General features: G+C 43.0%; 1 protein-coding gene across 2 annotated transcripts in view; it reads right to left on the reverse strand.

The window, feature by feature from the left end:
* ISM1 (isthmin 1) overlaps window positions 1–25,448 on the reverse strand; it is an 86,467-nt gene that overhangs the window by 13,461 nt on the left and 47,558 nt on the right. For both annotated transcript variants that reach the window (XM_073553819.1, XM_073553820.1), the window contains 3 exons: window positions 21,248–21,469; window positions 9,275–9,539; window positions 7,703–7,846 (listed from right to left, as the gene is read on the reverse strand). In XM_073553819.1, coding sequence (XP_073409920.1) covers window positions 7,703–7,846; window positions 9,275–9,539; window positions 21,248–21,469 — 631 coding nt within the window. The remainder of the gene's footprint in view (window positions 1–7,702; window positions 7,847–9,274; window positions 9,540–21,247; window positions 21,470–25,448) is intronic.

Consider the following 25,448-nt stretch of genomic DNA (forward strand, 5'->3'; position numbering starts at 1 on the left):
CGGTCTGAGCAGGAGCAGCGTAGTCAAGTCGTGGCGAGGAGACATAATGTGAGTATATAATGTGCCTTTTTTTTTTTCTGTCTTTATTTTCATCTTTTATCTTGCTTCTTCTTGGTTTCTTTCATTCTCCAAAATTACAAACATTCTAATATATTTCTTTTTTTCTAGGTTCCACAACGGGATGACGAAGAAGTCTACATCGACAACGAGCACCTGATCCGCCTTGTTGAGGAGTGTATCCCGTTGTGGGACAGCCGTGACCAGCAGTACAAATACACAGTGGTGACCCGGAAGCTCTGGAATGAGGTGGCCGCAGTGATGGATTGCTGGGACAGCGCCTCTCCAAGTTCAAAAAGGGCGTTCAGTAAGTATAAAGATGCTCTGTGATACTGCATTGATTTATGGTCCGGATGGTGCTGGTGTTTTTTTGGCAAGATATATTCTTGCATTAAAAACACCAATGCCATGTGGCACACTGATTGATTTTGGTCTTCAACCGCAGAAGAAAGTACCGCTACTATCGAGAGTTGGCTTTCCTAAGACCGGTCCTTGCCAGCAGAGCGCAAGTTTTATTTTTTTTTTTGCTTTGTTATTACTATGTGCTTTTCAATTCAACAGGTGATGCTTCTTGTAAATACATGATACTAATGTTTTCCCTTTCTTTCCACAGCACTTGGAGCAGCACCCTGCAACCTGTCCCGGGAGCGGTTCCTCATCGATCGACCTCGGACCCGTTCCTGCCATTCGACAGCCAGGAAGCATCTTGCAGGTCAGCAACACAGACAGCTGGTGACCAGGAAGCTGGTCCATAAGGTGTTCCCCTGTCCCAGGTCTCTGTCACTGGTTATGCGGGCACTAACCGCCAGCGGCAGAGGACCTCGGACAGGCCTGTCATGCCCAAGTTCATGTACTTGAGCGAGGCCTTTCAGGCCAGCTTCAAGGCGCTGTCCGCCAGAACGGAAAGCGTTTTTTCCCTGATGGAACGTGGTTTTAACCACATGGAACACAGCTTCCACTCTGTCGACCAGCGCCTTGACCGTCTGGAGGCCGACCTCAGACGGGCGTACCATTTTTTCAGTAAAATTGAACAGGGCATGGCAGAACACCTTAGTCCTGAGCAACAGCTGAGTGTGTTACAGGCCTGCAACACTGCTTACTTGCAGGCTATGCAGCAGAATTGGTATGTTCAGCAGTCAGTGGTGTCATTTCCAACAGTTCCACCGCTGACTCGCTTTACCACACTACCCACTTCTGCTGCATACCACTGCACAGCCACCTGCATTCCCAGCGAAGCCGGACACCACCCCAAGTCTGAGTGCTGCTGGACACTTCTCTGCCACCACCACTATGTTAAGCGCTGCTTCTGTATGGAGCACCACCACTGCCAAAGAACCACCAGCTTGGAGCCAAACCACCACAGAACCTGCTTGGGCCACTGACACCACCAGTCAACACCAAAGGAGCACCGCCAGCACTCCTCAGCAATAGAGCACCGCCAGCACTCCTCATCAAAAGATAACTGCCAATTCTCCTCCTCGGAGTCCCCAAAGAACTTTGGATGAGATCCCAGACAGGCAGCCTCCTGCTCGGAGCACCAACCCAACTTTCTCCCCTTCTAGGAGCACCGCCACCACAGAGCAGCAAAGTGGGGATCCGCATTCCCTTTTTTTACAGGGCAACGCCACAGTCCACCATTACCAGGCGGTCAACAAAAGTAAGGCGTTCACAGGCTGCCAGTCGGTCCGGGCAGGATATTCCTGCGCAAAAAAAAAAAAAAAAACAAACAAACCAACACTTTGCTCGTCCATCCACCCTCTCCTCCTAATGTCTCTCAACATGCCTCCTTGTCCATTCCAGAGCTCCCTTCCCCCAGTACTTTCTTTGCCCCTTCTCCTAGAACCCCTTCCTCAACCTCCAGGTGTTCCTCGTCTCTCCACACACCCAAAGTATCCCAAACGTCATTCCTAATAAATTATTTTTTTTTTTTTTTTGTTACAAAATAAATGTGCACTTGTGCTTTCACAAAATCTGGATTGGTTACTGTGTCTATCGCCAACTACACACACTGCGCCGTACACTTAGCGTTTTTGCCACCAGATATCTCCATTACTGACATGTTTCTTGTGTCAGTCTTGGAGATATGTGTTGTCAACGCAACAAATCTACATGACTTGTCTTTTCCACAGCAATCTCTACATTCTTGTAATATTGCACGGTTCCCCAACTCCAGTCCTCATGGGCCACCAACAGATCATGTTGTATGGAATCCTCTTTTTATTTCATTACAACATGATCTGTTGGTGGACCTTGAGGACTGAAATTGGGGAACCTTGCTGTATCCAGTCTGTGCAATATTACATGAATGTAGAGCGTTACCTACTCAGGAGTATTAGTGAATTCATGATGCACAAAACATAGCATCATAAATTCACTGATACACCTGGCTACTTGCTAATGGTATTGGGAGTGTAAAAACTGAGAATGCACTCAGTACAGGCATCAAAACAATTTTTTTTATTAACATACCAACAACATGCAATGAATTTTTTTTTTTTTACAACAATTGCTCTTGCCATTCCACCCGTCCTACATCTGAGTTGAAGTAGGCCGCAAATTGGTCCCTCATTTGGCCAACTTCAACGGATGACCTGAGAGGGTGCTGTGTAAATTCTGGCAAAGGATTAGGAGCAAAGTCAAGATCAAAGTTCAGGTGCTCTCGAGAAATTACAAAATTATGTAGAACAACACAGGCCTTGACCACCTCATCCACTGTTTCCAGTTTCAGATTAATAGCTGTGCCAAGAATGCGCCATCTCGATATAAGTATACCAAAAGCACACTCTACTGTTCTCCTGGCCCTGGTCAGCCTGTAATTAAAAATTCTTTTTTGTAGGTCCAAGTCCCGGCTGGAGTAGGGTTTGAGGAGGTTTTGGCACATCTGGAACGCTTCATCACCAACCATTACAAATGGCTGTGGCGGACCTTCGGTGTTGGGAAGAGGACGTGGCATGGGGAAATCGAAGTTGTTGCCATACAACCTCCTGCCCATGTCCGATGTCTTAAAAGCCTGGGAGTCATTCCCACGGCCAAATGCACCAATGTCCACTGCAATAAACTTACAGTCTGCATCCGCAATGGCCATCAGTACAGTGGAAAAGTACTTTTTGTAGTTATAGAACTCAGAGCCAGTTCTTTTGGGCTTGATAATCCAGATGTGTTTCCCATCCACCGCTCTTAAACAGTTTGGGAAATTGTATACAGTCCAGAATCTTTCTGCAATTTCCAATCACTTTGCTGCAGTGGGCATGGGCATGAATTCGGGACAAAGAACGTTCCAGAGAGCCCGGCAGGTGTCCGCTACAATTCCAGTCAACGTGGAGATTCCAATCCGGTACTGGAAGTGCAGTGATGAGAGGGTCTCTCCAGTAGCCAGGAATCTGTAACACAAAAGAAAATAATAATTAAAATGTGTGTATACGCAATTTTTTTTTTTTTTTTTTTTTTTTTTTACACACGTTTAATTAAAAAAACAAACAAACAAAAATTCTGCAGCCTTTGGTTTATGAAAACTACGTACCTTAATGTGATCAGGAGCCGTTCCTCAGGAGTAATCGCACGCCGGAGCTGCGTGTCCTGTCTCCGGATGACTTCTTTTACCCGACAAAGCAAATAGTGAGAGGTTTCTTTGGTCATCCGGGTATAATCTGTAAATTTTCCCAGCAAACAGATGAACGGCATACTAGGGCACACAAATCACCACATTACCAGACGGAGCAATTTGTCTGAAGTATTGCGGCATATAATTCAGTCAAAAAAATGGAGGTGCTTGCATGAAAAAACATGAATATTTCAATGTGAAGTGAAAAAAGAAGAAATATGCAGCACTCACCGATATGGCTGAAAAACTGTGCGTCTTTATTTCACATGAATTCCATCAAATGTGTGGACATGCAGGACGTTAGAGGAATGCTAGGGGAGAGAGGTGCCGGACAACGTCCGTTTCGCGATTACTCGCTTCTATGGGTCCAGGTGAATCTGTAAATTTCTCCGGGTTTGCCTGGAGCTCGCTGTAGAGGGTGTGGTACGCGCCACGGCTCTCCCGGAGTTCAATAATGGGATGTATCCACATATGCCGCTGCAGTATTCGTTGCCTCTCTCCCTCTGTTTACGGCAAGCAACGGCATAAGCCTGAGCCGTCCTCATGTCCAGATCCAAGTCAAAGTAAAAGCTCTTCCAGCGCAGATCCATGTTTCTCAAGTCAAATGCAAGCAAATGTGAAGAATTCAGCTGTAAACAGGGGCTATATAAAGAATTTCCATAAGACACGCCCACTGCTTTCCCATTGCTTGAGTGTGTTGCAAGAATTTTCCAAGGATTTTTTTCTCTAGTTTATTGCAAACGCATGAAAAACGCTTACAAACGCATAAAAACGCTGCGATTTTTGGTCGTTAGGTGCACAATAATGCTACAAAAAAAAAAAACAAAAAAAAACGCAGCGTTTACAAGCGTTTGTATGCGCTTTTCACATGCGCTCCTAACGAAGCGCAATAAAACGCTAGTCTTAAACTAGCCTCAATTTTGTTTTTCTTAAACCATTCAGAGGTGGACTTACTGGTGTGTTTTGGATCACTGTCCTGCTGTATAACTCAAGTGCGCTTCAGCTTGAGGTCATGAACAGATGGCCGGACATTATCCTTCAGGATTTTTTGGTAGACAGCAGCATTCATGGTTCCATGTGCCACAATAAGTCTTCCAGGTCCTGAAGCAGCAAAATAGCCCCAGACCACCACACTTCCACCACCATATTTTACGGTTAGCATTTCAGAAAAGGAACATCTTACTGTGTTACTTCTAAACCAAATGTAGTGGGGCTTACACCTTCCAAAAAGTTCAACTTTTGTCTAGTCAGTCCATATAGAGTATTCTCCCAAAAGTCTTGGGAATCATCAATATGTTTTCTAGCAAAACTAAGAGGAGCCTTTATATTCTTACTGTTCACCATTGGTTTTCATCTTGGAACTCTGCCATGCAGACCATTTTTGCCCAGTCTTTCTTATGGTGAAGTCATGAATACTTTAACTGAGGCAAGTGTAGCTTTATGGATGTTATTGTGGTGTCTTTTGTGTCCTCTTGGATGAGTCTTCGCTGCACTCTTGGGGTAATTTTGGTCAGCCGGCCACTCCTGGGAAGGTTCCCAACTGTTTCATGTTTTTGCTATTTGTGGATAATGGCTCTCACTGTGGTTCACTGGAGTCCCAAAGCTTTAGAAATTGCTTTCCAGATGGATAGATCTCAATTACTTTGTTTCTTGTTTGTTCCAGAAAATCTTTGGAAATGATGTCTCGCTTTTGAGGAGCGTTAGTCTAGTTCATTTTGTCAGTCAGGTCCTTTTTAAGTGATTTCTTGATTGAGAACAAGTGTGGTGTGGCTAGGGAGCTTGCCAAAGATAAGATAAACCAAAGTTAAATTTATGTTTTTGTGTTTTGTTTTTTTTTTTTTGGGGGGGGGGGGGGGGGGGGAGGGGGTCCAATCACTTTCACACAGGGTCCTGTCGGTTTGGATTTCTTTTTCAGTTAAAGGGGTTGTCCACTACTAGAACAATCCCTTCTTAAACTAAATGTTCGCCCCTGTTAAAGTAAAACAAACCTACACAATACACACCTCACGTGCCGGCTACGTTACAGCACTCGTGGTTCCGGGGCTGTGATGACTGGGTGCTGGCTTCACTGCCCTCGCCTCCTGTCAAAATGAACATGAAGAGGAAGTCAGATCAGCTGCAGCCCAGACATCCGCTTCATGTTCAGTTTGTACGAAGGCAGAGACAGTGATGCCAGAGCAGATTGGGCGCCAGGCATCAAAAGTCATTCCACCGCATCACAGCACAGGGACCGTGAGACCTGCCACTGCTGGAACGAAGCCGATACGAGAGGCCAGTAAAAGTTATTTTAAAATCGGGGCCAAACATTTAGTTTAAGAAGGGGTTTTCCTAGTAGTGGAAAACCCCTTTAATAGTAAAAAAAAAAAAAACAAAAAAAAAAAAAACAACAACACACCTTCTTTTAAAAACTGCATCTTGTGTTTACTTGTGTTATTTTTGCCTAATATGTAAACTTGTTTGGTGATCTGAAACTTTAAGTGTGACAAACATGCAGAAGAATAGGAAATCAGGAATGGGGCAAACACTTTCACACAACTCTAAATGAAAAAAAAAAAAAACAAAGTTTCTCTTTTAGCGTTGAGACTAGTGCTATGAAAGAAAAGAGACAAAGCAAACACAAAATTATATAACGGTATGTTTCCTGGAAGAATTTTAAGGAAGCACATGGCAGCCCAAGGAAGGTCTACCTGTCTGTAATACAGAACCAGAGTAAGGCTGTGTGCCCACGATGCGATTTTTAAGCGTTTTTTTTGCCGCGATTTTCGGCGCAAAAACGTTTAAAAATCTTGTACATGACGCACCCCATGCATTCCTATGGCATTACGCACATGCTGTGCTAATGCTGCGCTTTTTCCGCGGCGGAATTGCATTTAAAAAAAAAAAAAAAAAATTGCAGCATGCTCATTCTTTTGTGCGGAATCGCAAAGAATTGCCGCGATTCCGCACCCATAGGAATGCATGAGAACCGCTTACTTCCCGCATGTGGCTATGCCCACCATGCGGGAAGTTAACCGTCTCATGTGCAGTTGGCACCCACGGTGTGGAGGAGAGGAGACTGTCCTCCAGGCCCTGGGTACCATATCCCTGTAAAAAAAAAAAAATGGGGTATATTTACCTTCCGGCGTCCCTGTGATGACGTAGTCTCGCGAGATCGCTATAGTAACGCGAGACCAACGTCATCACAGGTCTCGCAAGGCATTACTGGGACGCTGTGGCCCGGGATGGCAGCGCGGGACGTCGGAAGGTAAATATACCCGGATTTTTTATTTTTTTATCATTTTTAACATTCTATCTTTTACTATTGATGCCGCATAGGCAGGCTCAATAGTAAAAAGCTGCTCACACTTGTCAAACACTATGTTTGACGAGTGTGACCAACCTGTCAATCACTTTCCAAGCGATGCGTTAAATCGCTTGGAAAGTGCTTGAGAAAATCGCGGTGAAATCGAGCGGGAAAAAAACGTGCGATTTCTGGGACGGAGTCCGGTTTTCATTGTGTGTTTTAAAACGCTACGTGGGCCCATAGCCTAACACCTACTTTTATACACTTGTCAATGATTCTTGTGGTGAGGAATGTATACCACGAGGAATGAGATGGAGTTGCGTTTTTCCATATTTGGCCCCATTAAAATAAAATCACATACTCACCTCCGGTCCCAGTACCGTTCCAGCGGTGTCAGCACTCACGTTCCTGGGCTCATATGAGGTTGTTCTGTCACATGAGCCCTGCGACCAGTCAGCATGTCTTCACTGTCTCCGCCTTCGGACAAATAAAACATCAAAAGGAAGTCAGATCAGCTGCAGCTCTCAGGTCCTGTTGATGCTCAATACGAAGGTGGGGACAGTGAGGCCAGCGCTGATTGGGTGCAGGGGTCATGTGACAACCTCATGTGAGACCCAGGAACGCGAGTGCCGACACCTCAGGAACGACAGCGGAGGGTAGCATAGGTATTTTTATTTTAACGGGGCCAAACCTGAAAAACGAGAAGGGGTTGCGTCGTTCTAGTAGAGGACAACCCCTGCAAGTAATCCTCATTCACGTACCAGGACAATTTGGCATATCACACGTCCGGGACTCTGTGGCGGTGCAGGCATACCCGCAAGACCTTGTACGTTTCTGGTTTCCACTGCCACAGGTAACGCTGCACACAGACCATGTGCTCCAGTCTCCTTCTCCATCTGCGTAATCTATGGAGAAAAGCAACAACATCTTTTATCAATAAAAGTCAAATGAATCAATGATATAGATAATATATTTGAATGCAATTAAACTGTGGAACTTAAAAGATAATTAATGAGCTTAAACAGCTCATAGATTTAGGTTTAATTAAAGGGATTCTGTCAGGTTTTTGCTACTCCATCTGAGGAGAATAACGTAGAGACAGATACCCAGATATTCCAGCAATGTGTCATTTAATGTGCTGTCAGTTTGATAAAATCATTGTTTTCTGTGCTGCAGACCTAAGGTTCTCTGAATGTCTGAATGCTGAGCTCTGTATAACCTTGGCAGCTTTCTGTGTATGCTGTGCATAGGTAGAAAGCAATCAATGGTGGGGATGCAGTTAAACAGAGCTCATTAATATGGAGGGCTACCTGGCAGCAGATTTACTAGTCCTCTAGTGATAATCTCCTGCGAATAAAACAGCGATTGTCAAATCTACAGCAAGTATCCCAGTAAGCGACACATAACTGGAATCAAGGTCTCTGTCTCTACATTATGCTGCTCTCAGATTACGTCTCCAGTTTAGGTGGAAACATTCTATTTAAAGGGGTTGTCCACTACCTGAACTTCTGCGGTGTTGCCATCAGTGTGTCAAGTGTGGGAGAAGAGGGTTGCATTGACAATCCAACACAATGGGCAGCACTTTGATCACATTTTATAAGTGGTCATAAACTTGTAAATAACTCATGACAGAATAAAGTTATGTTAAAATCAAACACACCATTGTTTTTCTTGTGAAATTCTCAATAAGCTTGATGTGTCACATGACCCTCTTCCCATTGAAAAAAAAAATAAATAAATAAATAGTTGGATCCAAAATGGCCACCAGTCTCCACCCATCTTGAAAGTTTCCCCCTTCCCATATACTAATGTGCCACAAACAGGAAGTGGCTATCCCCAACCATTCCCATTTTATTTAGGTGTATCCATATAAATGGCCCTCCCTGTATATATATTTTTACATATTGCTCCAGTGTGGTGACCCAAGACTGCATGCATGGTAATGTGTCTACCACCATTTGGTGCAGGCCGGCCATGTGAAGTGATAGTACTATAGAGGTCTTATTTTTCAATCGGAACAGAGGCAATGCAAAAATCCTACTAATATAAGCTTTTCAAAATAACTATAAGGACAGAAAAAACAACCCCGCAAAGCCCTATACAGCCTATCCTAAAAATAACCAACAATGAAACTTTGAGGTACAGCTCACCATGGTTTCATTGCACTAAAAACGTCTTTCAGCCACACACACGTAGGATATTTCCAATTTCCACATCCCTGATCTTCACCTACAATTTTCAAAGAGGATTCCATCTTCTCAACAATGAAATGGACACCACTTTATTCACCCCTTATCTGTGACTACGGGGCGAACTGTGTTACATGAACTTACCATACTCTGGCTGTTCCTTCAGATCAAGTGTACGGTGACTGGGGACTTGTCTGTTCCAACCACTCAGAGGGTTTAAGAAGTTGCTATCCTCGGTGGTGCTGTCATATTTGTAGTCCTGGCCTCCATAATTTATCCTGGGTAATGTTGATGACCTCTGCCACCAACTCCTCCAGTCTGGTGATGGAACTGACCAGCTGGGCTTGTTGTCCTTTGGCATGTCATTTTCCGGCTCCATGTCTGCTCCGTCAACTACTTCAATTGTAACCTGAGAAAGTACAAAGCGTAATGGGATAAAGAGTGAGGCCTAGTTGATGTATGAGACAGTAATCACCTGCCATGACAGTGATCGCTTATAATCTGAGTTCTGCATAGATTTTATAAATCCTATGAGAATATCCACGTATAAAAACACTACGTAAATAAACTAAATTTGTAAAGCTAATGTTTATAGTAGGATTTATAAGACAGGGGACATCATGAGACAGCCCCTCTAAAAAGGGAACCTGTCAGTCAATGCACGCAGACAGGTTCCTTTAATTAAAGCAGGGGTAGGGAACCTCAGGCCCCAGGGCCATTTACAGCCCTGATGACTTTATCAGGCCCCTGGCAGATTCTCGGGGACTGCAGTGCTTGGGCAGGGAGTTCTATTTTCATTGTCAACAGCTTATTAGTTTCTTCTTGCTCTGTGAGCACACAGACACACTGTTCACTACTGTATAGCATGCAATGAAAGATTATGTCCCGACACCAGTGCCAGAGTCAGGATGTACTTTGTGGGCGGAGATTGTACGGCCCCCAAAGGATGGAATAAATATCCAAATTGCCCTTGGCAAAAAAAAAAAAAAAAAAAAAAAGATTCCCCACCCCTGAATTAAAGGGTATAAGGCACAAACCCTGGTTCTGGAATATATGACATTTTTCACAACGCTTTTTTTTCTCCACTAAAAATGCCTCTTTTGGCAGGAAAAATGCAGTACACCCCTTCCTTAAGTCCAACATGCTTTCCTAATTATTACTACAGGGGCGGATATTTCATTGGTGCAACCTGTGTGGCCGCACGGGGCTCAAGAGGTGAGGGAGCCCATTTCTATCTCTACAGCAGGTGCAATTTTGCATTTTTAGGAGCTCTTGGGCTGCAAAGGGTCCTTATTTTGTTCTTGAACAGGGCCCCTTTTCTGTCGGTGTCCGCTAATGTATTAATATGCAACAATATTTCAAGAAACTTAGCATAGAGATGGATGGATGCTCAAGACATTACATTGACATGTTCTAGATCAGAGGCTAACTTTCTTTTGAGAAAATACACGTGCGTCACAGATGTATAATACCAGCAGTTTCACGGACAGTAACATCTGCATTAGGAACGGGATTTTTGACACATGTGCGCATACACCTAGAGGTCAGACAGTTTTCACTCGTAAAGCAAGGCTTTTGATATCACAAAAAGCAGACCTAGCGAGTTAATATTTCTCTTTTTTCTGGAAGTTATCATAAAGAATATGATTTGGGATTTGTACGGCTGAAAGTTAAAAGGCGTCTTGAAAAGTTTTGCTGAACTTGTTGCCAAAAGCTAAAAATCTTAAAGACAGATTCTTCATCCTTTAATGGGAAACCAAGACACCTTCTTCACGCGTAGTTGAAATTCAATTGGATCCATATTTAGTTGTTGCTTTAAAAGAGATCTATGGGAGAAATAGGGGAGGCTTATAACCCACGTGGCTAAAAAAAAATAAAAAAAAATGTCAAATTCAAGCACATCATGGAGGTCTTAAATTATCCAAACTTAAAAAAGCTCCACCATTCAAGGTGGAAAAATAATACTGGAGTAATAGTTGGTAGAAATAAGAGGACACCCACCAATAGTGATCAAATCTAGAATTTAAAAACAGAAGTTTCTAGAGGACCATTGTTTCACTATTACTTTAATTTGCCTTTGTTGCAGTAAACTTACAGAACATTCTAGTTATGATACATGCATCTTAAACTCAATAAAACCAGTAGTCCGAGTGGAATTAGATAAAATAAAATGCATCCCAAAATTATTTTATTTTTTTACAGGCTGGTTGCAGTAAGAAATCAAAAGTCAAACCAGTAACAATTAGAATCCATTGTTGCCAGATAGGGGGGAATGTAATCCAATTACGCTCAGTGTTCGGACGTGTCGCACAGCCTGGCAGCTCCCCGGTGAGATAATTGTGGTTGTACAGCCAGGCGCAGATGAACCTGTATTCGCTCATCCCAGAGAATCGGGACAATGGTGCAAATCGCACTGATCAAACTATGATCGGAGTGCGATCCAATTCTCTCGGATTAAAAGATGGAGAAAAAAAAAAAAATTCTCCATCTTCTCCATTGTGTCAGTGTGTCATCTGAGTCTGGTTTCCATGAACTGATTCACTTGCATGGCAGAGTTTGATCTGAATATCCGATCAAATTCGAGCATGCAGCGATATCCTCAGAGCACCTCGGTTTGAGAGAAAAAAAAAATAAAAAAAAAAAAAAAAATTTGACGTGTACAGTCCCGTAAACTAACATTGGTCCGATTGAGAGCCAATGTTTTGTCAAATCGCACGCACACCAAAAATATGGCCACATGAGCCCCCAACAGGTCCATGTTCTCAGGATGTCCTTCGTATTTCACAAGTGATAATTGCACTACCTGGCAGACAAGAACGTCTTCATCGGTGTAATACTATGGAAATCATGAAAACATGACCTGTTAATTTTTTAAGCCTCAGAGAATGTATCCTATTTTGTAATGTCTAATGACCAGAGGAACAAGGGACCATTAAGGTAAAGGAGCCTCCCCGACATGTTTCACCCTAATGGGATTTGTCAGGGTAATGAGGCAAGTGACTGATCTGCGTGGTCACCCCAAATTTCCAAGCACGTGTGCTTGGTTTGAACAGTTATTTTGTGGTAACCAGACAACTTTTAAACCGCAATAAAAAAAAAAAAAAAAAATCTGGAACCCATTCAGCAAACAGATTCACCTATGTAATATATTTTTTTTAGAATATTTCTATGCGGATCTGAGACCACTCAATTTATCCAAATGGCCATAAAATTAAAAATTAATGTTATCAGCTTTTCTCTGCATGCTGAATAATAAAGATTAGTTACGGAGATTATTGTATATTTATCGGCTATTTTTAGTACGGTAGTTTGTGTCCACAGCTTTCAGTTTTCAGGAAGGTTTGGCACAAATTTATTTGTTGCCTGTAGAAACCACCTCAGTTTCCATTGCTTAAGCCACTGAGGAAAAATGAAAACCTCACCATAATTACAGTAGTGGTTACTAGAAACAAAAGATGTTAGATTAATATTGGCCAAGTCCACCAATCCTGCCAGGACCAGCTAACCATCTAATGTGGACGGAGGTGTCCTGACTCTTCTAAAGGCCAATCAACACGTCTACACCCTTGTCCAAGCTGAGCTTAAGGCTTACTAGCGAGGGGGTTTGGCATGAAAACTTGTAAGCTGATCGTACCATTGGCCTTTGGTTATCTGAAGAGTATGGCCAGCTTTGGAAGCTGAAGAATTTTGGGATCCTCTTGCTCGAAGTAAGGGCTCATTCAGACAGTGATTTTTCATGTGAGAAAAAAATGATCTGAATTTCATCAGTGCTTATTCAGAGTTTGGTCAGTTTTTACCATCAGAGTTTGGTCAACGTGTCAGATTTTCTCAGATGAAAAATACAAAATAAAAACTAATGGATTCTCATAAGTCTTTATAGAATGGACAGTACATGTATGGCATCCAAGTGTTGTCCGATTTTTTTTTTTTCATTTTTTATAGACTTGCATTGGCAAGTTTGATCTGTGACCAGGATCTATGACTCAGTGACTTTCTGGGAACCATAGGTCGGCAAAAGTATACGTACATGTGAACAGATCCAAAGTTCTATCAGAACTGACACGTGAAAAACTGACATCTGAATGAGCCCTAATTCCAAAGGCAAATTTATTCCTGAGTTTTGGGCTCTGAGGTGGGCAATCCATGTTCTGAGAACACCCACAGCTTTTTATCTGAAAATGGAGACACGCAAGGTCAGATTGAGGAGGAGATTGGTTGGAGACACAAGCTCCCGATTCATGAAGAAACTTCTAACTTTTCAAGAATCGGAAGCATCGGATCAGTGGCTTACACCTCTGTGTGCGCCTCGTCACAAAGACTACTAGGATTTGTGGTGTAGCAAATGTCACAGTTCCCGCTCATCGTGAATTTCCAGTACGCCAGTCTTGCTGAAATAGAAGGTGCCAAATTAATTAAAAGGCACATGTGGCTTAGCTAATTCAACACCTCTAGTAATTGGTGTGCGACTGGAGTAGCATTTTTGGTGTAAAAAGTGGTAGAATTTTTTATGAATTTAAAGGCCCCATCTAACTGGTGAAAATTTTTGAGCAATTCTGATGACTTATGTATAAAGCAGGAATTTGAGTGTTTTCTCCAGTCCTTCATAAAATCTTTATCTCACAGTTTTTGCGGTCTATCAGTACCTTGATGAGGAAGGCTGAAGAGATAATCAAGTTTTCTAATATCATGTTATTCAAGTTGGGAGAAAGTTTATGAAACGGGGCCCACAGAATCACAGCAGGTAATGGCTGTGTGGCCGGGATCTGCCTCTAACAGCGCAGGTGGACATGAAAGTGGGAATCATTCCCCCATAAAAAAAAAAAAGCTATTAAAAAAAGTGAAGAAAAAAACCAAAACACACGTGGCATCACCGAGTCCATAAAAGTCAAATATATCAAAGTATGAAATTAATCTGATCAGTAAAACTTCATGACGAGAAAAAATACAAAAACGATAAATTGCATTTATTGGTATTTTGGTCTTTGCAACATTGGAAAAAAGAAAAATGTATTAAGAAGCAATCAAAATTTTGCATTGATCCCCAAATTATAGCAATAAAAAAAATGTTGGCTTGCCTTGGAAAAAATAAAGTCCTCGCACACTACCACTGAAAAGGGAAAACTGTTACGGGTCTCGGAAAATGATTAGAATTTTTTTTGTTACAAAATTTAGATTAAAAAAAATAAAAACACTGTACAAGTTTGGCATCGCCGTACTCCTACTGACCTGGACAAATCATGATGTTAGGTTATTTTTACTACACAATGTACGCTGTAAAAACTCCAAATCAATGTCAGAATTACATTTTTCCGCAATTTTGCTGTTGCTGCACTTGGAATCCCCCCCCCCCCCCCCCCCCTTTTCCAATACAGTATATGGTAAGACAAATAGCTAAGCGCACTATGTAATAGTTATGCGCTTGGAAGAAGGGGAGAAATAAAACAAGAAAGATAACACAGAAATTGGTCATGTTGAGAGAGCATTTATTAAAAAATAAAATAAAAAAAATAAAAAAGGGAATAATGTGAATTCTTATCCCTGGGTTATCACACGTGGTCATACAGTTGTGGCCTAAAGTATTGACACCCCTGCAATTCTGTCAGATAATACTCAGTTTCTTCCTGAAAATGATTGCAAACAAATTCTTTGGTATTATCTTCATTTAATTTGTCTTAAATGAAAAAAAACCAAAGAATTGTCCTAAAGCCAAATTGGATATAATTCCACACCAAACAAAAAAAAAAAAAGAGAGGGTGGACAAAAGTATTGGCACTGTTCGAAAAATCATGTGATGCTTCTCTAATTTGTGTAATTAACAGCACCTGTAACTTACCTGTGGCACCTAACAGGTGTTGGCAATAACTAAATCACACTTACAGCCAGTTGACAAGGATTAAAGTTGACTCAACCTCTGTCCTTGTGTGACCACACTGAGCATGGAGAAAAGAAAGACGACCAAAGAACTGTCTGAGGACTTGAGAAACCAAATTGTGAGGAAGCATGAGCAATCTCAAGGCTACAAGTCCAACTCCAAAGACCAGAATGTTCCTGTGTCTACCGTGCGCAGTGTCAAGAAGTTTAAAGCCCATGGCACTGTGGCTAACCTCCCTAGATGTGGACGGAAAAGAAAAATTGACAAGAGATTTCAAAGCAAGATTATCCAACATCTGCACAAAGAACCTCGACTAACATCCAAACAAGTTCAAGCTGCCCTGCAGTCCAAGGGTACAACAGTGTCAACCCGTACTATCCGTCGGCGTCTGAATGAAAAGGGACTGTTTTGTAGGAGACCCAGGAAGACCCCACTTCTTTCCCCGAGACATAAAAAAGCCAGGCTGGAGTTTGCCAAAACTTACCTGAAAAAGCCTAAAACGTTTTGGAAGAATGTTCTCTGGTCAGATGAGACAAAAGTAGAGCTTTTTGGGCAAAGGTATCACAGTTTACAGGAGGGAAAAAAAAAAAAAAAAAAAAAAAAAAGGATTCAAATAAAAAAAACACGGTCCCTACAGTCAAACATGGCGGAGTTCCCTGATGTTTTGGGGTTGCTTTGCTGCCTCTGGCACTGGACTGCTTGACCGTGTGCATGGCATTATGAAGTCAGAAGACTACCAACAAATTTTGCAGCATAATTTAGGGCCCAGTGTGAGAAAGCTGGGTCTACCTCAGAGGTCATGGGTCTTCCAGCAGGACAATGACCCAAAACACACTTCAAAAAGCACTAGAAAATGGTTTGAGAGAAAGCACTGGAGACTTCTAAGGTGGCCAGCAATGAGTCCAGACCTGAATCCCATAGAACACCTGTGGAGAGATCTAAAAATGGCAGTTTGGAGAAGGCACCCTTCAAATATCAGGGACCTGGAGCAGTTTGCCAAAGAAGAATGGTCTAAAATTCCAGCAAAGCATTGTAAGAAACTCATTGATGGTTACCGGAAGCGGTTGGTCGCAGTTATTTTGGCTATAGGTTGTGCACCAAGTATTAGGCTGAGGGTGCCAATACTTTTGTCTGGCCCATATTTGGAGTTTTGTGTGAAATGATCAATGTTTTGCTTTTTGCTTCATTCTCTTTTGTGTTTTTTCATTTAAGTCAAATTAAATGAAGATAATAATACCAAAGAATTTGTGTTTGCAATCATTTTCAGGAAGAAACTGAGTATTATCTGACAGAATTGCAGGGGTGTCAATACTTTTGGCCACAACTGTACATGCAAATTGTCTATTACTCTGGACTTTGTGGAGCTGTATGATCCATGGTAGTATGTTTGTCTCCATCGCTGTATTTCCATCCTGCCAGTGACAGTGCTGGAATTTGCACTTTAAAATAAAAACTTTCTAAAATGACATGTCGACAAAACCCACTTCATTGCTATTCAAGATAAACCGACCAGATTAAAGAAATTATTGGCATTACTGAAATAACTGTTTACATTACTAAAGGTAGGAAATTGCACTCAAAACAAGACATTCAAATTGTTAACATCTGTATTTGGATCTAAACTGCACTGTGTCTAGTCTTCAACCCAATTCCTAGTAAATGCCATCAAATACGAGCAAGGGGGAGGGGAGCTCATTTCTTATACCTTTACAAATATTACTGGTATGAGCGGTCACTTTTCTTCCAACTCACGCAAATTCTAGCAGCAAATATAACATACGGTAGTTCATATAAATGTATGCAATGTTTTGTTCACATACCAATAGCTTAAATTATCCCTTAAAGGGCATTGATGGCCTATCTTTACTATCTTTAGGATAGGTCATCAATATCTGATCAGTGGGAGTGAAGCAGCCACCCCCCCCCCGCTGATCAACTGTTCCCGATGTCAGAGGCAGCCGAAACTGCACAGCCCTGTCAACTTTTTAGTGTCAACAGTTGGGTACTTCACATCTGCTCGCTATTCAAATTAATAGAATACGGACGTGGAGTACCCAATCGCGGTCGAGCATTCCGGCAGTCGATGACATCGGTGACAGCCGATCAGTGGGAATTTGGGTGGCTATCTAGTCTTCGCTAGAGCCTCTGATTGTGAGGATAGGCTTGTGCCGCAGGCTAGCCATCAGGTGGCGCTCCAGGGCAGTGCCCGAATATCCAGCTGCTCACAACAGGTCAAGGCAGGAATACGAGGTGCAGAGGGCACAGGCAAAAACAGTCAGACAGTCCAAGGTCAGGGCAGGCAGCACAGGTTTAAGATGCAAAGCCAAGGTCAGGAGCAGAGAGGACAGACAAAGTGGGTAGACAAGCCGAAGCGATAACAGGAGACAAAAACAGGAACACACTTAGGGCACCATTACACTTAGCGACACACCAGCGATCCTGACAACGATACGACCTGGTAAGGATTGCTGGTGCGTCGCTAGTAAGCTGTCAGTCAGATTTACCCAACGACGCAGCAATGATCCAGCGATCTGTACAACGACCTGGGCGGTCGTTAGGACCTTGTCACACAGCAGCGATTCTGACGACTCCCGCCTGCGTCCATGATTTTTGAGTCGCTAATGAGGTCGCTCGTTGGTGTCAAACACAGCGATGCGCGCTGGCCAGCGGGACACCAGCGATAAAAAAAACAAACAAAAAAACACATACAACACAACACGGCCCAGGACATTCGAGCACGATCAGCGACATCGCAGCGGGGGGCCTGATGGCTGCTAAGTGTCACACGTAATGAGATCGCTGGCTAGGTCGCTGTTACGACACAAAATTGGTGACGCTTCAGCGATCTTGCAAGCGATCTCGCTATGTGAGACGGGGCCTTTAGACTGGAAGCTCGTAGACTGCTAAATGGAACCAATGCTCACTTAATGAATTGAGGGAGGAGCTGCTAATCTCTGCAGGACACAAGAGACTGTCCATGCCTCCCTATAGCCAGGTAGAGACAGCAGGAAGATGCAGCACTCCTCAACACTGCTGCAAGAGGCAAACTGAGTGAGACAGCCTGACAAGAGAAGCAGAGCAGTGACACCAGTGAGTAGGATGGTGCTGAGAAGGCATGAGAATTAACAGCGTGACAATTTAAAAAAAACAAAAAAAAAAAACCAGGTAATGAGTGGATCAAAATTGTAGAAAAACAATAACAGGACAACGCAATACACAAAACACAAATACTACTACTGGAAACGTTTAGAACAGTTGATAGATCTTGGGAATATATTTATATTATATCTTGCAGGAATGTCAAGGCAAATAGGTTGTCTCACTACCCAATAAATCCATGCATGCTCTAATTTAGTTATTACTATTGTAGGGAAACAAGTCTGTTTAGGTGACATTTATGGAATATTATTGGAATCTCTCAATTTCGCTAAATTGAAGACAAGTAAATGAAAAAAAAAAAAAAAAAAGTTAAGACGACCTGCATTCTATACCATCTAGACCATATTGCTCGGGTAATGCCCTCCACTACTGAACGATGGACAAATGAGTAACCTAGTAAGGACACTGTCGGCACAGAATGACTGTTTAAACCAAGTACAGGCGGTCAAAGCATTTTCCCACTTATTTGTATTTGTCCAACTACGATTTCCAAAATTATATCTTTAACCAGATATCCAAAACTATAAAAACTTGAACTGAAATCAATATCTGGCTGTGTAAGTGGCAACAATAAAAATGTCATGTTAGATTTATCAAGGAAGGCAAAAAGCTAAGATAAAGTGGAACCACTTGTCTGCGAAGCATCAAGTTTTTATTCCTTAATTTTAAAAGTAGCATTCCCTCATCTTCAGAGGAGGCTTGCGCTCTACAATCCCCAACCTTGGTCCCAAGTAATATTTCACAGACAAAATACCCACATGGCTGCAAAGAGTGGAAGTAACCAGCCACATGAAGACAAAGTTCCACTTGTATGGACCCAAAAAGCTAACGGTTCTCTGCAAAAGTCCACCACAATCCCACACCAGCTGATACAAATTCAGGATCTCCAGCTGCTCATTTATACAATTGCAAACAAGATAAAAAATGAGACCGTTCTATGTCTAGTGTAATAATTTGACGTCAACTCTTCTCCGTGTAGTCACCATTCGGCAGCATGTCATGTATCATCAGACTCAGGACAGCTGTTGTAACTAGTATCCCGTACAGATCACAAAACGATCTGCTACCAACGTCAGCACATGTAAACACGCAGTCTGTCTAGTATTCATGAAATGGCAACGCTAGGTCAGCAGAACGACCGGCCTGACGGAAGAAACTACAGTCCATGCTTCACACTGCCAACACATACCATGCAATCAATTCATTGGATTCGACTCCTCCAACAAGTCTCCTCACACTATATTTGTCATATTGCACAAAAGGGAACCAAAAGGAGCTATCCACAGTCTGCACTGGATCAAAAAACAGATTTATTGTTAGATTATTGCTAGGCCCATCCATCCCAGTATAACTATGGGGGAGGAACTGCCGAGCCCCTCCTGGATGCTGAGAGCATACGGAGTTCATATTGCACAACAATACTTCAAGGCAGCCGCTTGAAAAAAAAAGATAGAGAGCAAAAATATGATAAAGAGCTACTGTGAATTAGCACTGCAGGCCCTTCTTAGGCCGGGGCCACACATGCGAGAAACTCGGACGAGTCTGGCATCTTAATACCTGCCACTGCTGCCTGCACTCGGGAGCAGAGCGTGCGGCTGCATAGAAATACACGCAGCTGCACGCTCCGCAATGCTGGGTATTGACGTGCGAGACTCGTCAGTTTCTCACATGTGTGATCCCGGCCTTAAAGTGAGGGTGTCGGCACAAAAAGGATTGTTCAAACCCCACGCAGGTGCTCATTGCCCCCTTGGCGAGACCTCGCAGTCTGGTGCACCTTCCTACCGACTATTGTTCCCATTTAGCTCCACCTTTTTTCTGGCTCCTAAAAAGCCAAAACTGTCAATCAAGAAAGAGAAGGACGGACATAACTGGAAAACAAGAAAATAGGAAGGTGCACAGAACTGTTCGGTTTTGCCAAGGGTGCACCAAATTCTTGGTTTGAACAGTTATTTTGTGCAGACAGCGTATACAAAAGACCTCAATCAATTGGGAAAAATTCTTAAAATACCCCAAACGTTATCCTTGCGTTTCCCCCTCTGCCCCACTCAAAATCGCTGTGCGACAAATCTGACATGTAAATGAAAAGTATACCATTTTTTAGATCATAAATGGTGATGAGCAAACTTACTTGGCTAAGGTGTTATCTGAGCATGCGCCGGTGATAAGTGAGGGTCTTCGGCGTACTGGAAAAATTTGTCCCCGCAGCCGCACTTCTCGTGCTATTAGACAAACGCAACACATGCAGGGATTGTTTGTTAGGCAATCCCTGCATATGTTGCAGGCTGTTGACCAGCCACGAGACATGCGGCTGCAGGGACTCGAGCATAGTTTTCGAGCACACCTAAGCTACTCTGAGCACCTGAGCATGCTCAGATAACACCTTCGAGCACATTTGCTCATCACTAATCATAAAGCTACAGAAACCACTACAGTGGAGCCAACAACTTTCTTTGGCAATCTAGCTAAAGGGTTGGATTTAAAGGGAATCTGTCAGCAGGCTTTTGCAAGCATGATCTAGGGGCAGAGACCCTGATAGCAGCATTGTATCACTTGTGAGTCTGCATGTTGTATTTTTTCTTTTTAAATCACTATTTTATCTGCTGCAGATATACCAGTGGTCGGAATGCGGAGCTCTGTATAACCCCGCCCACCCCACTGATAGGCAGCTTCTAGTGTACACTGTGCATAGGCAGAAAGCTGCCAATCAGTAATGGAGGCAGGAATACAAAATGTAGAGGATTGCATGGCAGCAGGTTTTCTAGTACTCTAGTGATAAAATCAGCTTTATCAGTATGAGATTATCAAAACTACAGCACCATCCCAGTAAGTGACACATTGCTGGAATCAAGGTCTCAGTCTCTACATCATGCTGCTCTCAGATTAGGTGGCAAAAAGCTGTTGACAGATTCTCTTTAAAGACATCAGGGCACAAGAACATTTCTTTATTACATAATATAAGGCGATTGAGACTGTAGGTAAACTCTCTGGGATTATTAAGAAGCTTCTGCCTGTAGAATGAGGATAGAGCCTGTGCCGCTATGGCGCACTGTGCTTTGCCACCTAAACGTTGAACATCTGCAATTTACCTGAATATTTGGATTTTGTCCATCAATATCAGCCTTGGACAGATCCGGAAAGTTTGGAAGATCCAAAAGGAATGAACCTGGTCCATCTCTTTGTAGAGAGGAGTGTCCATTGGTCATAAGATGATGTTTAGGGAGAGACCTGCGCGATGCTTGGTCCTCCAGATATCCTTGGCTTTCAACATGGGAAAATGGAAAGTTGGATTCAGAAGAAGACTCGCCGTTCTGCAAAAAAAAAAAATCACAAGTTAAACGTCATGTTCAATATTATTAAAAGCAATCTATGCACAAGTTACGTGGAATTGTGGATACTATGTATTTATACAGGATAGAAATTCCAATATGGAATACACACATACTTGGATGACCACCCAAAAAATGTACTGGGAAATGGTTTTCTTAGGCTGTGTTCACATGTGCAGTAGTGATCCAGCAGCTCTCCGTCGTCATACACAACTTTAGTCTTTTAAACAACTGATCTCTGCTGGATCCATTTTTGTTAGCATTGAAATCTATGGAAACTGGATCCAATAAGCAAAAAACTGATTTGTTACAAAAAAGAAAACCCGCTAATAGCCAATATCCAGATCTGTTTTCCATAGACTTTAAGGTTTAAAAAAAACAAAAACTAAAAATAAAAAGCTTAGATCCAGCAGAAATCAGTTGTTTAAAAACGGACTAAAAAGTTGTGTTTTTTTTTTTTTTACCAGCGGATTGCTGCTGGATCCATTCTAAAACGGCCAGTACTGGACGTGTGAACAAAGCCTTACAGTATGTATTGTATATGGTGAAAACTTTAGACATTTCAGCATCAAAAACGATTTTATAGGCAGGAAAATTGCTTCATAAAAACGTGTTTACGCTTTTATCCTTATTCATTAGAATGGGTGAAAAAAATGATCAGCAAGGAAAAAAAATAAGCAACGTGAGCAGGAGATTTGCGACATGTGAACATACTAAGGCTACGTTCCCACAATGAGTTTTTGTTGCAGCAGATTTTCTGCCCCGATTCACTTAAATTAGGTTACTTGAGTTTTTTCATTGCGTTTTGTGTGTTTTTATTGCTGTGGTTTTTCATCTTTTAAAACTGCTCGGTTTTTGATGCTCCTGGTATTTGGCTTTGACAAATCTTTATTGATACAGCCATGGGAGGATTACACAAGTTTTTGATGCGCTTCCGCACTAAAGACGCGTCTGCGTTTTTTTACCTGTGGATTTTCTGCATCCAATGCCGGTCTATGGGAAAAATCCACACACAAAACTCCGCTTACAGGAAGAGAAATTGACATGTTGCAGATTAGTAACCCGCACCGCAGTTTACACTAAATAAAAAAAGCACAGTGGGCATGAGACTTCTAGAAATCTCTTCCACTTTGCTGGAACTGTAAGATGCAGCATTTTTGACCAATTAAAAATATGCTGCATCAAAAACTGATCATGGGAACACAGCCTAAAACTGGCTAGAAAGCAGGTATGGCCATGTGCACCTGTAGTTTGAGGTCCTGCGGATTTGGAAAAATCCACAGGTAAAGTCTCAGGTCAAAAGACCTCTACAATGGAGAAGGTGTGAAACCACTGCGGAATCCGCACAAAGATTTGACATGCTGAGGATTTGAACCCGCGGAAAAAATCTGCAGCATGTGCACAGCGTTTTTCAGTTTACCATTGAAAACAATGGTACTGTACAACGCACCTAAATCTGCTGCGGACCCGCAGAGCCTGAAACGCTGCGGATCCGCAGCAGAATCCGCACCGTGTGCACATAGCCTAAGCATTCTGGAAGAGGTGGTCTTGTACAGTGGTTTCACTGTAATGGTAAAGAAAGAAGGGGGCACAGATCTTGCAGAAGTGTCGCAACTTCTTATAACCCACAATCAACGAGGGGCGCTGATGGTGCAGACCCCAAACAATTTAAAGGTTAATGGCTTTTTCTACAGGCCTCCATACACATTGGACTAGAGCTGGCTAGGAGTGAATAACCATAAGGCTAATGAGTATGGGGGCCTCCTGACCGATGATTTTGGGGAAGAAAAGGATCTGCACACAAGATTTACAAAGGCCGATCCTATGGTTCTCTGGGAGATAAGACACCGGCAGAGGAGTCTGGCAGCCACTCTATCAGAGAATGCTGCCAGACTCCTGGTTCTCGTGTATGAAGAAGTCAAGGGAGATTGGTTGTTTAACCAACAACTTCCGTCTGACACCTATAGGCTACTTTCATACTTGCGTTAGGAGGTGCAGCGTACGCTCAGCGTGAAACTCTGCCCCCTGCCGCGCCTCCTCCGGTCAGCTCTGCCTATGGGCGCATGACACTGCATGCGACCTGTATACCCCATCTTTAGCATTGGGTACGCAGCCATACCGCATACCGTGCGAAGGTATGCTTTTGCCGGCGCATGCGTCTTTTTGACGGTGCGCCGACCTGCGCCAAACGCAACGTGACATTTTGTACGTCTTTTTTTTTTACGATAATAATAACAATCTTTATTTTTATATAGCGCTAACATATTCCGCAGCGCTTTACAGTTTGCACACATTTTCATCACTGTCCCCGATGGGGCTCACAATTCTAAATTCCCTATCCGTATGTCTTTGGAGTGTGGGAGGAAACTGGAGTGCCCGGAGGAAACCCACACAAACACGGGGAGAACATACAAACTCCTTGCAGATGTTGTCCTTGGTGGGATTCGAACCCAGGACCCCAGCGCTGCAAGGCTGCAGCGCTAACCACTGAGCCACCGTGCTGCCCATTACGATGAAAAGAATGATTGTGTCAAAAAGGGAAAGAGGAAAAACAAGTTCTTTTTTTGTGCCAGTCTCCATGTATGATGTGCAAGGGGGATTGTTTAATTCTCTGGAACAGTTTCCTTCATGAAAGTCAATGAGAAAACCATGGATTGCAAGGAACACGGCCTTGGTAAGAAACCCCATTTGCTATGTGCCCACGTAGCGTTTTTCATGCAGAATATTCCTGAGCGGAAATGCACACCCTCTTCCCGGGAAAATGCATGCGTTTTATGAAGCGCTTTTGTAAGCGTTTTCCTATGCGTTTTTGCAATACAATTCAGGCTGTGCGCCCACATTGTGTGTTAAAACGCACACTGAAAACCGGACTCCTTCCCAGAAATCGTGTGTTTTTTTCAGCGCGATTTCACCGCGATTCTGTTCGCGATTTTCTCAAGCACTTTCCAAGCACCGCTTGGAAAGTGATTGACAGGTTGGTCACACTCATCAAACATAGTGTTTGACAAGTGTGAGCAGCTTTTTACTATTGAGGCTGCCTATGCGGCATCAGTAGTAAAAGATAAAATGTTAAAAATCGGGGTATATTTACCTTCCGACGTCCCATGCTGCCATCCCGGGCCTCAGCGTTCCCAGCGATGCCTTGCGAGACCTGTGATGACGTTAGTCTCGCGTTACTATAGCGATCTCGCGAGACTACGTCATCACAGTACCTTGCCGCAAGGCATTACTGGGAACGCTGAGGCCCGGGATGGCAGCGTGGGACGTCGGAAGGTAAATATACCCTGATTTTTTATTCTTTTTTTACAGGGGTATGGTACCCAGGGCCTGAAGGACAGTCTCCTCTCCTCCACACCGTGGGTACCAACCGCACATGAGACGCTTACTTCCCGCATGGTGGGCATAGCCACATGCGGGAAGTAAGCGATTCTCATGCATTCCTATGGGTGCGGAATCGCGGCAATTCTTTGCGATTCCGCACAAAAGAATGAGCATGCTGCGATTTTTTCCGCGATGCGTTTCCGCCGCGGAAAAAAGCGCAGCATTAGCACAGCATGTGCGGAATGCCATAGGAATGCATGGGGTGCGTTCTGTACACGATTTTTAAACGTTTTTGCGCTGAAAATCGCTGCAAAAACGCTTAAAAATCGCATCGTGGGCACACAGCCTGAATGTATGCAGAAACGCGTGCGTTTCCGCAAAATTAATGAACATGCTGCGTTTTTTTCTGCCAAGCGTTTCCGCAGCGGAAAAAAAACGCACCATTAGCACATGTGCGGATTCCATTATGTTTCCATGGGATGCTTTTCTTAAGCATTTCCGCAGCAGAAGCGCGCTTCTAAAAGCGCTGCGGAAACGCTTAAAAAACACAACGTGGGCACACAGCCTTATTCTGTCCAAAACATCTGGCTGATGCAAGAAAACAGAAAGCCGGCACAATTTTTTTAAGAAAAAAAACGTG

The sequence above is a fragment of the Dendrobates tinctorius genome, unplaced genomic scaffold (genome assembly GCF_039654945.1).
Source record: "Dendrobates tinctorius isolate UK_male_01 unplaced genomic scaffold, ASM3965494v1 ptg000203l, whole genome shotgun sequence".
NCBI classification, from domain to species: domain Eukaryota; kingdom Metazoa; phylum Chordata; class Amphibia; order Anura; family Dendrobatidae; genus Dendrobates; species Dendrobates tinctorius.